This window comes from Scomber japonicus, chromosome 12 (assembly GCF_027409825.1).
Source record: "Scomber japonicus isolate fScoJap1 chromosome 12, fScoJap1.pri, whole genome shotgun sequence".
NCBI lineage: Eukaryota > Metazoa > Chordata > Actinopteri > Scombriformes > Scombridae > Scomber > Scomber japonicus.
Window position 1 is genome coordinate 10,199,303 of NC_070589.1, and position 14,793 is coordinate 10,214,095.

At 37.4% G+C, this 14,793-nt stretch overlaps 1 protein-coding gene across 1 annotated transcript; it reads left to right on the forward strand.

Moving 5' to 3' along the window:
* Window positions 1-1,197: 1,197 nt before the first annotated feature.
* Window positions 1,198-6,472, forward strand: LOC128369103 (solute carrier family 22 member 13-like). Its single transcript, XM_053330069.1, has 10 exons — window positions 1,198-1,572; window positions 1,678-1,781; window positions 1,927-2,081; window positions 2,967-3,135; window positions 3,227-3,347; window positions 3,717-3,811; window positions 3,908-4,122; window positions 4,977-5,085; window positions 5,746-5,952; window positions 6,322-6,472. The coding sequence occupies exons 1-10, from the start codon at window positions 1,198-1,200 to the stop codon at window positions 6,389-6,391; spliced, it is 1,620 nt and encodes a 539-aa protein (XP_053186044.1). The 3' UTR covers window positions 6,392-6,472.
* The last annotated feature ends 8,321 nt before the right edge of the window (window positions 6,473-14,793 follow it).

Genomic DNA, 14,793 nt, shown 5'->3' on the forward strand with positions numbered 1-14,793 from the left:
ACTTCTTTATCAGTCTGGGAAGAAGGTAGTATTGCTTTATGATGGACTTCTCTGCTTATGATCCCATAACACAAAGCAGTTTATACTCTGCACCCTTTATCACACAGTTTCAATGGTTTCATATAGATCCTAAGTCCTAAAGAGAGTTTTTTTAAACAAAAAAAAAAAAAAAAACTATATTAAGATTAGAAAAAATTAAATTAAGTATGTTTTAACCAAATTTGGATCTTTTGTTTTTCCCATGGTAGTAATCATCTTGTAACCCCTTGTGGGGTTGTGAAAATAATTATTGACTCGCTGAGCAATTGTGATAATGATTTATGAAATGTGCAGAAAGCTGTAGAGGTTATTATTTCCACATTTTATTACAAAACATAATATATGGTGAAAATTTGAGATCCAAATGAACTTGTAATCTTATAGTTCATGTAATCAATGGAGGTGTTTGCACAGTTTTCATCCTCATCAGACGGACAACACTTTGTCAGAGACAAGATAGCATTTAGTATTAGTTAAGTCAAAACAGGCAGAACTCAAAAAGCATTTTGCTTTAAGATGATCCTGTTTTCTGCAGACCTGCAGTAAGTATGATAAGATTACTTTGGTGTTACTGCATATAGTAAGACCCTTTAAGTAACTGCTTCACTAATGTTACAATCACTCTATTATGCAATCAGGTTTACCTTTTATATACTTTAAGAATGGTAGTAGAGAAGATTACATAAGGTGGGATGTTATAAAAGTAAGTGAAAGATCAACTGCACTTCCTCTGCGAGATAAGCAAAAGTTAACGCACACTGTCAATAATAATAATCGTTTAAGCAACACAGTCTTCTTGTACTTTTATTAGTAGTTGTGCTCTTAAAGATTCCTCTAAGGTGTGAAATCCTAACATCAGAATATTTTATTTGTATTTTGGAAGATTACCATAATGTTTTGGTATGTGCAAATTTGAGAGAAATCGATCAACGAATGCTGAGGTAAATTTAACTCAGCATTGTCATGATGATAAAAGGTACAAGAGTGAAATATCTGGTTGAATAATCATGAGTGGAGCTCTTTCTGCAAAACAAAAGAACTGTTTTAATGCTGTCTAATCTGTCCTGAAATATACTGTCCACGGTTTAAACATTAATAGGAAGTGTTTAAAGGTCATCTTCTGGCAGCATCTCTTCACTGACAGCCAGCTCTCTCAACATGGCTGAATTTGGGGAGATCCTGCGTAACATCGGAGAATTTGGAAAATTTCAGAAGATCACCCTTTTTGCTCTTTGCTTCCCAAATCTCATTATGCCTTTTCACTTTGCCAACGTATTTTTCATCCAGTCAGATCCAGAGCGGCACTGTAACACAGACTGGATCCTCAAGGCTGATCCTAACCTAACCTCACATGAGCAGTTGAACCTGACTCTGCCTCGGGATGAGGATGGGACCTTCAGCAGGTGTCGGATGTTTGTGCCTGTGGATTGGAACATCAGTTACATCAGGGAATATGGACTCAATGCAACCACAGGGTGCCAGAATGGATGGGTGTACAGCAACATGATATATAAGGCCACTATAGTCACTGATGTAAGTGATGTCATTATGACTCTTAGACATATGTGATACAAATATTACACTTTTTTTTTTGACAAAATTTGTCTTCATTAACAATTTGGTTTAATTTGTCTAAAGTTTGATCTAGTTTGTAACCGGGCTAATATGGTAGAAGTGGCACAAGCAGTGTTGATGGCTGGCATCCTTGTTGGGTGTCTCATATTTGGACCTTTTGCTGAATCGTAAGTGTACTTGAAATTGTAAAGAATATGATCTCTGCACTATATTATCTTTTTCAGTTAAAATACATCACACAAACATTAAAAGAGTGTTATATTGTGATGTATGTTGTATGTATTCTGATCAGAGATGTTTTACCTTCTCCAGGTTTGGTCGTAAACGGGCAGCTCAGATGCCAGTCATTGTGATGCTCATATTTACTGTAACAACTGGAATATGTCCAAACTTCCCCTTATTTTTGGTATCCCAGTTTTTATTGGGCATTGGCTATGGAGGTTATCGACTTAATGGCGTTATATTAGGTAAAGTATGTTGCATTAAATTGCATTTTAACACCAAAAATTTGCCAAAGTTAAAAACAACACAAACAAAAAAACACCCAAAAAACCTTGGTAAATTTTGCACAAGGCAACTATTTATTTATGATGTAAATTTGCAAGCTGTGATTTTCATTCCTACATGCCAAGACTGGAGGATCATTTAGTAATGAACTTTTATAACTGCAACAGAGACATTCTTTATGGAGCCCTGAAACTGAGAAAATGTAGTAAACTGTTATCAGACAAGTCAAAAATGTAATACATCAATACATCAATACATTCTGTTGTGATTAAATGGGGTGGTGACTGCGAAGGCCATAGCTTATTATTTACATCATTTTCATACTCATCAAACCATTCAGTGACCCCTCATGCCCTAAGGATGGGGACATTGTCATCCTGGGAAATACCACTCCCATCAGGATAGAAATGTTTCATCATAGGATCCAGACCCCATCACTGTATGTGTCAAGATTTCAGTCCTATACCGGTTTTTCCTCTATATTGTCATTTGTTTTTGCATTGATAGGTTGGCCAGACTTCAAATGAGCGATAATGTTGCTCCACGACTTCTGGATGTGTAAAAAAGTAACTGTTAGCGAACACGTTTGCTATATCAGCTTAAAAGGTTGTGTCAATGTTTCTACTGCCCCCAAGTGGCAAAAAATCTGGTATTGCAGATTTAAAAGGAAAGTCTAAGGCTTTTAACAGTATTTACACTTCATTTAAAAATATATATTATTATTTTTGACATAACAAAACCTTTCACTACATCTCATCAGTTCCCAGGCTCCATATTTTCTGGCAGGAGCTGGGATGTTAGAGTAATGAATTTAGAATGAATTGTTATTGATTTTCTGTTTGTAGCAACTGAATGGATTGGGGTGTCCAGAAGATCATGGGGATCATGTGTGACTCAACTGTTTGGTGCAGTTGGGCAGTGCCTCCTTGCTGGTATGATGTATTACGTCAGGGACTGGAGACTGGCTCAGCTAATCACAGCAGCTCCATTTGCAGTGATTGCTATTTACATATGGTTTGTATGAACTCTTTTTATTGTCCTCTTGTACTTTAATGGGAAATTACAAGTTATTATTATTACATTCCACTGTTCTTGTTTCCATCAGGTTTATTCCAGAGTCGGCCAGGTGGTTATTGGACAGAGGGAGGACAGAAGAGGCTAAACAGCTGCTTGTAAAGGTGGCAGCCATTAACAAACGTACTGTTCCAGACCACCTGCTGGGAAAGGTACAGATACCTTACAATAAATAACCATTTTACCAATGTCAATATCAACATTTAATTGGACTGTTTTACCAGTGATAGCAAATAGTTGGTGTGTATTTCTAGACGAGAAAAAAACATTACATAAGAAATTTGTGTCAGAATGAAACAGTACAATCCATTACAAACATGAACTGTAAAATGCACAAATTATTTAGGAAAAAATGTCAGAACACCTTACTGAAGAGTTAATAATATAACAGACAGAGCTCATCACCTCTCTGACACAGGAAACAAACATTGAGTATTTTTTCAAGGCTGTTGTATTGGATTATGACTTGCTAACATTAGCAAAGTTAGCATGATGTTGTGTCCAATCCCTGTGCATTACAGATTGTTGTCAAAGAAACTGAGAAAAAGGGAGGCATAATAATTCTTATCCAATCACCTCTGCTTAGGAAGTATTTCTTTACCATAATATTCGCATGGTAAGTACATTTTACAACATATGTAAATTATACTCCTGTAAACCCATGAATCACTGTCTAAATGAGATACTAAAGTAATACCTTCTTTTCCTTCAGGTTCTCACTGAATGTTACCTACTACTCCCTTTCATTCAATGTGGGAAATTTTGGCTTGAACATCTTCCTGACACAGCTCATGTTTGGTCTGACTGAACTACCAGCTCATATACTTTGCATCTGGTTGTTAGAAGCACTAGGGAGAAAAATATCCCTCATGGGAACACTTCTAATTGGAGGATTCTTGTGCGTCTTAATCCTAGCTTTTCCTAAAGGTAAAGCAGATGTCTCACCAAAATGAAATTATGTTGTTTTTTTCTCTGCTACAGGATACATATTTGCTCACGTGTCCTGTTTTCTTCATTTTAAACCATATTGCTATAAAACTGTAATGTCACCATTCTATCTTAGACAGAGCAGATGGTCACACTGAGCCTGATAGCATCCTGCTACACACCTCAAGAGTCACTGAATTTGAACAAAACCCCACATTAGCTTTCCTGCTCCTCAACACAGTTTGTTAGATACAACACATCTTGTCCTGTACCTTAGTTTTGTTATCATTTTGAATATTCACGGAGGAAAAGTGCACTGTTAACATCACTTTGCAGACTTTATTTCAGTCAGTTTAGATGCTAGTGTGGTCCATTCTCTTCAATACGAATGCTAACAATAGACTGTCTGCCCATGTCTTTTAAGTTAGACTATGGATGGACATAGCAAGGTGTAATCAGTTGAGCCAATTTGAAGCCCAGAGTTGCTGCAGTCAGCACTATCTTTCCATTTGGAGCCAGGACATTCCAGATTAGGAGTTTGAGGTGTTGAAAGCTAGTTTACCCCTAACACTGGGCGCTGCACACCCGGGCTAACACTAGTTTACTAACACGGCAGGTAACAAGTAACATTAAACTTACCAAAGTACTGCAACAGTAGTCCAACTCAGTGAGTCCAGGCAGGAAGTGAGCCAACTGTCAATCACAGCTGTCAAACACCAACCACACGGCAGACATCAAATCTACTATACGTATTCAAATCTTATTAATGGCAGCAATAACAGCAATCATTTTCTACAGTCTGTGGTTTTTTCTGTGGTTTTTCCTTCGACTGACATTGTGTTTTTCTTTTTAAGATAATGCTGTTGCTCTTACCGCACTGGCAACCTCAGGACGTTTTTTCATTAACTGGGCAGGATCCATATGTAGTGTGTATATTCAGGAGCTATTCCCGACATCTTTCCGGTAAGTCTCAGTGAGATGAACTATATACTTCACCCCAAGTTACACTAACTATAATAGTTAGCTAGTTTAGGTCTGTGCCAGGCACTGAGAAATCTTAACCTTTACAATTACAGGTGAAAAACTGCAAGTCAGCACATAGTAATGTAGTACTTGTTTTTGATTTGTTATGACATGAGCCTGTCTGCTGCTGGTTTGCTTTATGTTAATTTTGTCATCTTTAAAGGATAAACTATTCAGTCCAAGGTTAAATATTAGACTTGGTAACCACTTTGAACTGGTTTAGTCTGAGGAGAGGCCAAATGTGATGATATGTGGGTCAGACATTCTTTTTTGACCTGATCATACCTGACATCGGCATCAGTGTTATCTGACATGTTCATTTAAATATTAATTTAAATAAATTCTAATCAAGGGCAATTAAATCAAAATTAAACTCATTAATTGTGCTACAAGTTATTTAACAACTGAGAAAGCTTAGTGAGATTTCACTAAATTTAGAAGGATTCATGGAAGCTGAAAGCACAGAGATTATACATTAGACAGAGATTTTGAAAGAATGGTCCATTCTCTGACTTCATACAGTGGTTGCTAAGACCATACTTTGAAATAGTTAGAGCTTTTAAACTGTGCTCATATGAGTTATATACTTTCTTGTTTCAGACAAACTGCCTCTGGTTTGGGCTCCATTGCGAGCAGAGCTGGTGGGATGCTGGCTCCACTGCTCAACATGTTGGCTGTGTACCACTGGTCCATACCCACCATAGTCTTCAGCAGCCTTACACTGATTAGTGGAGGTCTTGGCTTCCTGCTTCCTGAAACCAGGAGAAGAGAACTCCCTGATTCAACCGATGAGGCCGAGAGCAACAGGTAAGCAAGCTGCAACCCGGCGGCTTCTCCTGATAGCACCCTCAGCAAGGCAACAACCTTGTCCAATCAACACATCCTTATCAGTTAAGTGTATAGTAACAGCTCCTAAAGATTTATTACTTCATGTGTTGAGTGCTCTTTACTCATTTGTATGCATCATCCATAATCACAGTTTCTTTCTTTAGAATTGAGTCTTTTTATAGGGCTGCCCAACCAGAACTAAATTTGCTTATGTAGTTTTGGGGATGATATATAAATGAAATATACTACAATGTACCATTGAACAATTTGTCCAACATTGTGATACACTCACTGTCCCTGTCCAATTTAACTTATGTATACTTTTTTTGTATTTCGCTTATCCTACAGAAATAAGAGCACTATGAAGAAACAAAGAGGATCAAAACTGCATCCACACAGCAAATCAACCAAACTGTAGTTGGACTAATCCTGTTACTGATTTTTCTGCTCCACTATCAGCAGTGATTCAGGATGGTATTGTAGATTGATCAGTTGGTCTGTGTGCCCACTTTTTTGTGCTTAAAATATTTAACATTCTAATTGGAAAACGTACTTTAAACATAAATTCAAATATCCATTTTAGACCATCAGTGACTTTTCTTGTACTACAGCCCTCATACCAAAGCGACAAGATAGCACCATAATTATCTCAAGATCTAATGTGTACAGCCATTAAAATGACTGACCTCATCTGTGTTCTCATGAGGACAAACCCTCCATGACTCTTCTGCCACCCTCAGGAAAATGTTAAGAATAGCAGTTATAATCAGCCTGTTGAGGGTGTGCACATGCTGTCACTGTGACTGACACACAGTAACCAGTATCATTATTATTGCCATTCTGTATTCACATGGTTTACTTTGGCTTAGTTGTAAGTTAAAGAAAAAGAAAAAAAAGAAAAAAAAAGGTGCCCTGCAAGTGTGTGTGCACAGCCTAGGAAATAAATGTTCCAATTGCATAGAGCATGTTAAACACAGCAAGATAGTTGAAACACCTTGTTGCATGCTGGGTCATTGTCACATTAGCATGACGCATATGGTCACTTTAATAGAACAGAGCCATTATTAATGTTATTAGTAAAACCAGTTCTTCTATATTATATACTTTAAATACTATACTTCTATATATGTAACGATTGATTCATTGACTAATCTTGTACTGATTGTATTGCTTCCACAGTCATTATGCAGTGGCTTTCTTGGCTGACGTACATTCAACCCGTGCACTTTGTTTTTATTTTTTTATAACATTTTATTGGTGAGAAATGGCCTGCACATCTCACATGAATGACCTCCTCATTTTCCTATTTACACCATGTAATGTACTGACATAAAACTGTTTTATTGTTTCACTCTAAGTAGTTATGTTATGTCATTCTTATTTTTTTGTTTTACCTTGAACTAACACAGTAGTGTGATACATAAATTATGAACTGTTAATAGTTATCTGAGATCAACTTTCAACTGAAATATGATCTTCTAGTTCTGTATAAATAGGTGACAGATAAGGACATTGTCTCTTGAAAAACATACTATGTTGATTATTTAAAAAACACAAACCAAATGCTGTTACCTCCATTCTGTAGGAAAGTTTCATTTCAAATGTGCATGTGATGTGATATTTACTTTCTAAATGATTATTGCATGAGAGGCACAATGTAAAGCTAAATGATTACATGGATACAATGAAAACCTGGAATGAATCCCCTCCCAACAGTTTGTGGCCAGCATTATTTTAAATGTATGTTTCATACTCACAGTGTAACACAACTATAATTATATGCTTCATTAAAGTAGGATTTATTACTGCTATAGATTGAACTACATGTACCTCACAAACCCAGGGTAGATTTTTAATCATACTCATGCAATGCAAGAATTATTCTATTCGTATACAGTCAACAAAAGGAAGATTTTTTTCTTTAAAAATATGTTTACAGCATACAGTGACTGCATTTCATCTAATCTGTATTAAAAACTACTTGGAGGATGAATGAGAGATTGTCTCGTGTGTTGAGATGTAGTGGTGATACATTATAAGCTGTTGCTCTGCTGTCCACTACTTTATCTGCACAACTCAACAAAATGTTGATTTAAGCCTTTATCCTACAAACATTACAATTTTAGCTGCACAATGAACCATGAGGACTTCCAGTCTATAAGAATCTTTACCCACAGACTTGATGGATGATTTTAGGCTGCCAACTAACCTTTGGGCTAATTCTGGCATATTTACAGAAATGTTTATTAATATGCACTGTCCCTGACAAATAAACCATTATATAGATAATAATACAATGATCTCCTCCTTATTATTTTAAACTAACTACATTTAGCCTCTGTCTGGCCTCATTCAGGATTATACTGCAGAGCCATCAGGGGACATTCATAAACATTATTGCTCTCATTGACATGTTTCAAAATCATTTACAGTATATGAGCATATTATATAGGGCAGATAATTTATAAAGCAGAACTTGAAACTTTGTTTGAATTATTGTTTATCCACAAACATCTATGTTTAGATTGTCAGTTTAGTTGGATCAGGCATATTAGAAACCCTTTTACATTACCCTTCAAGGAGTTATTTCACTAATATTAACATAAAAAATACTGCTTTTCAGCTAGAGCTTTAATTTCAATAGACCATTTAACAAATTGGCAGCAGGGTGGAGCATTAATTAACATTTCTCAGCAGAATGTCCTTGCATGCTACATGTTACACATTCCTGTCACATTGTTCAGCAGCCTTACACTGGTCGGTGGTTCGGTTTCCTGCTTCCTGAGATGAACAGAAAAGAACTTCCTGACTTACTGATGAGACTGAGAATAACAGGTACCTATGGCCAATATGTTCATCATTATACATGTGTCATTAGACAAGGTTATATCTCTTAGATTTCCTTATTTCTTGTAAATATCTCTGATCTGTCCATTGTCTCTCAGAAACGGGACCTCCACAAATCCAAGTTGTAGACATGTTTCTGAGATGTGATCAAATGCAAGACAACAACACAATGATAGACCAAAATTGGCTGTAGAAGTTCAGAATATAAAGTAGAGTACACACAATCATGTGCTTTTCATCTTCTTGTTGTTCATGTTGCTGAAGTGGGCATGATGTTGTCAATAATGAACAATATGGTTTTTAGACTTGTTTTTAGAGCATTGTATCTGAGTATGGCACGATGAGCAAGTAGGCTACTTTCCAACTTTACCAAGTAAACAATTTCCACATTCCATTCAACAAATACATAAATACATTTTTTCCAGGAATTTGCAGTTACACACCAGACATTATTTGGAAGATTTCCACAAATCAGTTTGGCACAAAGACTGTGAGTGTGAGAGAGTGCTATTGATTGTCTCATCTCACTCTCGACAAGACAACAAACAAATATATTACTCAAATTTTCTAACTCTTGCTTTAAGGGAACTGTAAAATAACGGGTTACCCGGGACTCAGGTCTGAACTAGAATACAGTTACCAAAATGCTACCTGGCATTTCCAGTGTTTTATGAGCCAAAACCTCAATGTGTCAGTAAAAAAAAAACTCAATTACAGAAGGAAATTTCAAATTTGTAATGGTTAGAGTTTTAATTTGATAACAGTTATTAGTCAATACATTCATGAGAAAGAATTTTAAAATCATCATATTTACAAATGTATTTCAATACAGACATTTTATTTGCAAATTACAGCTAGTCTTACTCTTAAAGACAGACTTTGTTAGATTTTGTTGGCATAGACTCCTTTATTTAGCAGTAGACGGACAGGAAACACGGGAGCGAGAGGGGGGTGTGACATGCAGCAAAGGACCTCTGATCGGGATCCGAACCGGGGTCGGCTGCGGCTGCAACCACTCGACCACCTGTGTACCAGCTACTCTTACTCTTATCTTTTTATTTATTTGTGCAAAATCTCTTTAAAATATGCAGTTATTTAACAAGTTACACTGCCTGCTTGTTCTGTTAACTTTTTAAAAAAAAAATCATGTTTATGTCATAAAATACATTGATTTTGCAGCTTGTATGTAAAGTCATTTGTCAACTACAAGCATTTGTTGAGTTTGATCCTTTTCAGTTTTCTAAATTTAATGGTAAATTAAAGCATTAGCTGTGTTTTTGTTTACTCATTTACATCTTTCTCTATTGTTTTGTTAAAACACAGTGCTGCTTTCAACCAAGCAAATCATCCATCCAGCTACTGTCTGTGACAGTATTTTCTGCTGCCTGCTGAGTATTGTTGTCTCCAGACACTGATAGATTGCCTACAAAGGGATTTGCGTCACTTGGCTCGGACAGTGGCAGCAATTGTGGTTCTGATGCAAAGAGATCTGCAGCAAAAAGATCTACCTGTGCTGAAGGAACAGCAGTAGAAGTTGTATCTGAACCAAGAAAATCACTCAGTGAATTAGGAGTGGCTGGAGTGCACGGCATCCCTGTAAAGGCATCTGCACTGTTTGAGATTTCGTTAAACCCAAAGATATCATCGGGGAAGACGGACATCTGGTTTGTGGAAGCATCAGCTCCTCCTTGATCAGACATGCTAACAACAGGTGTTTGAGTGAACAGATTGTCATTTGAGCTGAATATATCAAAGTCAGTGTCCTGCTCTTTTGGCAGGCTATTTGCACTGAATGGACTTGGGGTTTGAATCTCATCTTGGTTGACAAGTGTTGAGTCAGGGTCAATCAGCTGATCTGCCATACCAAGAACCCCTTCATTTTTGACTAATTCAGGTTGCGAGTCCAGCAGACTAAGACTTTCAGCAGAGGCATCAGCAGGCAAAGCCGTGTCACTAACAGTGGCTGCAAATGCTAAATCACCCATAAAAATCTCCTGAGAATCGGATGGACCAAAAGGATCAGAGGAATCTAGTGGAGGTTCTTGGCTGAAATCAAAAAGTGCTCCATTGTTAAGGTTTCTTCCTCCTAGGTCAGGTGCATCAAGCAATTCATCTGACTTTTGAATGCATTCATCTGTATCTATTTGAATGACTTGTGGGTCAACAGAGACAGAACTGATGCTGTCTACTAAAATACTATCATTAAATGGGTCACTCAAACTTGCATCAACACTTTTCTCAGCTATTAACTGACTAACAGACTCTTCAGACACTTGGTTCTCTGACTGCATCGCAGAAGGAAGATCTTTGGAGTCAGCTAGTCCAGGATCAGTGACAGACAGGCCTATAGCCTTCCTATTCTGATCATCAGTTGGATTTTTATCACTTTGCATTGGAGCTGTCAGGTCATCGTCCGTTGCATTAGTCGATGTCTGGTAAAGGTCGGATTGCCCTGCAGATGTGATTATAGCCTCATCTTTGTTACTTTCCAATGTGTTGGAGTCAGCTAGTCCAGGATCAGTGACAGACAGGCCTGTAGCCTTCCTACTCTGATCATCAGTTGGATTCATATTAGTTTGCATTGGAGCCATCAGGTCATCACCTGTTTCATTAATTGATGTGTGGTGCAGGTCAGATTGCCCTGCAGATGTGATTATAGCCTCATCTTTGTTACTTTCCAATGTGTTGGAGTCAGCTAGTCCAGGATCAGTGACAGACAGGCCTGTAGCCTTCCTACTCTGATCATCAGTTGGATTCATATTAGTTTGCATTGGAGCCATCAGGTCATCACCTGTTTCATTAATTGATGTGTGGTGCAGGTCAGATTGCCCTGCAGATGTGATTATAGTCTCATCTTTGTTTCTTTCCAATGTGTTGGGTTCAGAAGAGTTTAACTTGTGATTCATATGGTCCCCAGCTTCTTGTTCCAGAGGTGGGACTTCAGGCATGTTATCTTCCTTTTGCTTCTCTTTTGTAAAGGATTCCTTTGCCTCCTCCGTGTTCTTGTCACCACCATGTATTTTTTCATTTCTTTCAACATGTGCTGTCGATTGCATGGTGTCCTCAGTCTTCTCTGGGGATGACTGAAACAGTCTTCCTAGGAGTCCACCACTAGGTTTTACTTCAGGTTTTTTGTAATCTTTTGGTTCAGTCTTGTTTGTTTTTTCATTTCCACTCGATGTGAAGAGCTTTGACAAAGGACTCTTTCCTTTGGACCAGGATCCCAGTCTAGCCTTTGGCTTGTCAACCTGTTTTACAGAACCTTTGAAAGAATTCGTTCTTGCAACAACCTTCTTCTGACTGTCATCATTTTCTTGCTCATTTGTTGAGTTGGGCTTTTCAAACTTATTTTCATTGTTTTCAATATTGGCTTCCTCTTTAGTCATTTGTTTTGCAGGACTGTCTTGATCACTTTCATTTTCTGAGTTTCTTGGAATGACATCCAGTTTCTTAGACAGCTCTTGCTGTGTCACAACTTTTTGAGTTGAATTGTCATTTTTTATTTCGGTAAAACTTTGGGTATCAAGTGTTTCCTCAACCTTCTCTGCATCTCCTTTTAGATCTATAAAACTATCTTCATCACCGGTTTGTGGGATCTCTTGACTACTCTCCAACTTAACACCATTCTCTGTGTTTAATGTAATGGCTGTTTCTCCGTGGCATTTATATTCAAGGGGTTCAAGGTTCACCTCACTTGTGTGCTGTTCTTTGCTGATCTCAGATGACAAATGATCAAAGTCATTTTTTTCTTCAATATCTTTGATCCCTTTTGATTTATCAACTTGGTTAAGTTCAGTTTGGTCTGAAAACTTTTTACCAAGCTCCTCAAGTTTGGTTTTTGGGGTCAGTTGAGAGGTCTTGTCATATGGAGCAACATCAACATCTGGGGAAAACCGTACAGACTTCCTACTTTTATTTGACAAAGAATCCCGCCTGTTGATTGTTGGTTTGTCACTTGTTTTTATGGCAGGTGCCACATTAATCTGCTCTGTTTTTTGGCTGGTGACAGTGTTACCCTTTTGTAAGAGGGGGGAAGAAAAATGAGACACTCTGTGAGAGATGCTACCTTGGAAATGTCCACCTTTGATTGGATCACTCCTTGGTTTTGGTTCCTCTGAGTTCAACTTCTCAACTTTGTTATAACCTGTTGTCATAGATTGTTCCTTAACCCCGGAAATGAAGGTGTTTGATGGTGTTTTCACTTTATCTTTTATTTCCTCTCTGTGACTGATCTTTAACTTTGGTTTTGTACTTTTCTGATGCTCTGAGGAGCTCATATTAATTGTAGCTGCTTTGCCAAAATCAGGTATCTTATTTTTTGGAGCAGGTGTGTATGTCCGCTGTGTCGGATTAACCCCTGTACTCTTCTTCTCTGGTGGCCAACTCATTTTCAGTTTGCCCCTAACATCAGCACTACTGTCGTGTCCCATCTGTCTTGCAGATGACTTTGTAACAAACACACTAACAGATGACTCTCTGGAGCCACCAGAAGTGTTTATGTTGCTTTTTGTTATTCTGGGTGTGCATATTGCTTCTGGCTCATCTATTGCTTTACTTTTCTGAAGCCAACGGTCTTTATGTTGCTGGTGCCCAAATCCCTCATCATAATTTCCTTTTCTTTTAAAAAGCTGTTGGTAGTGAGAAATGCAGTAGAACTCTCCATAAAGAGATGAATAGTTGTGAGTGCTGCAATAAAACAAAGCAAAGTCTTTCATGACATAAAACAACATTTTAAGTCAAATATTGTGTCATTTGTTGAATAATTTGTTATTTGTACAAGATAAGTTGCTTTGAATGATTTCAGTGCATCGGACGTTGTAAATAATCATGTAAATAATCATGACTTCATTCTAAAACTTCTTTCTAAACTCGCCCTAACAATGATTTCATTCAAACAATTTTCATTCTCGTCAATTATAGTGTGGTAGATAGGGTGCAATTTTTTCCTTTGCAATGGTTGATTGGAATCAGTCTTATTAAGCTGTCAAAATATATCTCACCTGAGCTTCTTCTTACAGTGTTTACAGCAGAAACAGTTGTTGTGCAGGATAAGTTTATTGGCCACCATTTTTTCCATTGGATACACAGGTGTCAAACAGGCAGAACACATTTCCTTGGCAGGTAACAGGAACTATGATGATGAAAGCAAACAAAGTTTAAGGTACCTGGGATTTTACAGTATGTTTGACACAGCTTGACATAGCAACACTTTGATTCGACAAGACCTATCTGCCATCTCTGTATTTCTGTATTTCTCCAACCATATGTGTGTATTTTAATAATTTTAAAAAATGACTAGCATTTAGTTTTTTGCAATACAATATTTTATATGAATACTAATATCAGCAATAAAATGCTTTAAATATGAGAATTATTTGAGTCTGATTGGCTGGCAGATGTGGATGAACCTTCAGAAAGATGTGGATTAACTTTTAGAAACCAGACAATATAACCATACACCTATGATGTCAGCATTTGCACCTGTAGGCTATTAATAGTGAGGCTTGGGTTTCCAGTAAGAACCAGGCAAATATTATTATAAATGTATTTGATACATGCATGAATCTGGACATTCAAATTAATGGTAGGAGTAGAAAAGAGAGGATTTTTCAAATAATGTTAGCTACATTGAAGCTGGGAAACAACAGAAGATGTCACCAAAAGTACAACGAAAATAAAGAAATGTGGAAATGTTCGAGGCATGTGTGTTATTCAATTTCAGTCTCCAGTTAAATCGTGGGCCGTACAACTTTTCGGGTACCCCATCTTTCCAACCACTCCAACCTTTTGGGAAGCCCACTTCTGGAATCCAGAACATCTTAAGCCTAGCTTAGCACAAAGACTGGGGAAACAATCAGCCTAGTTCCTACTAAGGTCCCTTCAAGTTACTCAAAAGCTTATGTATTATGTAATTTGCCCATTCATTGTCTAAAAGTAGAAATGCAGACATTGGAGGGCGGGCGTTAGGAGTAA

Bases quoted from the DNA above. Each gene is read 5' to 3' on its own strand.
- LOC128369103 (XM_053330069.1), top strand. From the start codon at position 1,198: ATGGCTGAATTTGGGGAGATCCTGCGTAACATCGGAGAATTTGGAAAA. The intron at 1,782-1,926 runs GTAAGTGTACTT...TACCTTCTCCAG, and splicing joins TTTGGACCTTTTGCTGAATC to GTTTGGTCGTAAACGGGCAG. The intron at 3,812-3,907 runs GTAAGTACATTT...CTTTTCCTTCAG, and splicing joins TTTACCATAATATTCGCATG to GTTCTCACTGAATGTTACCT.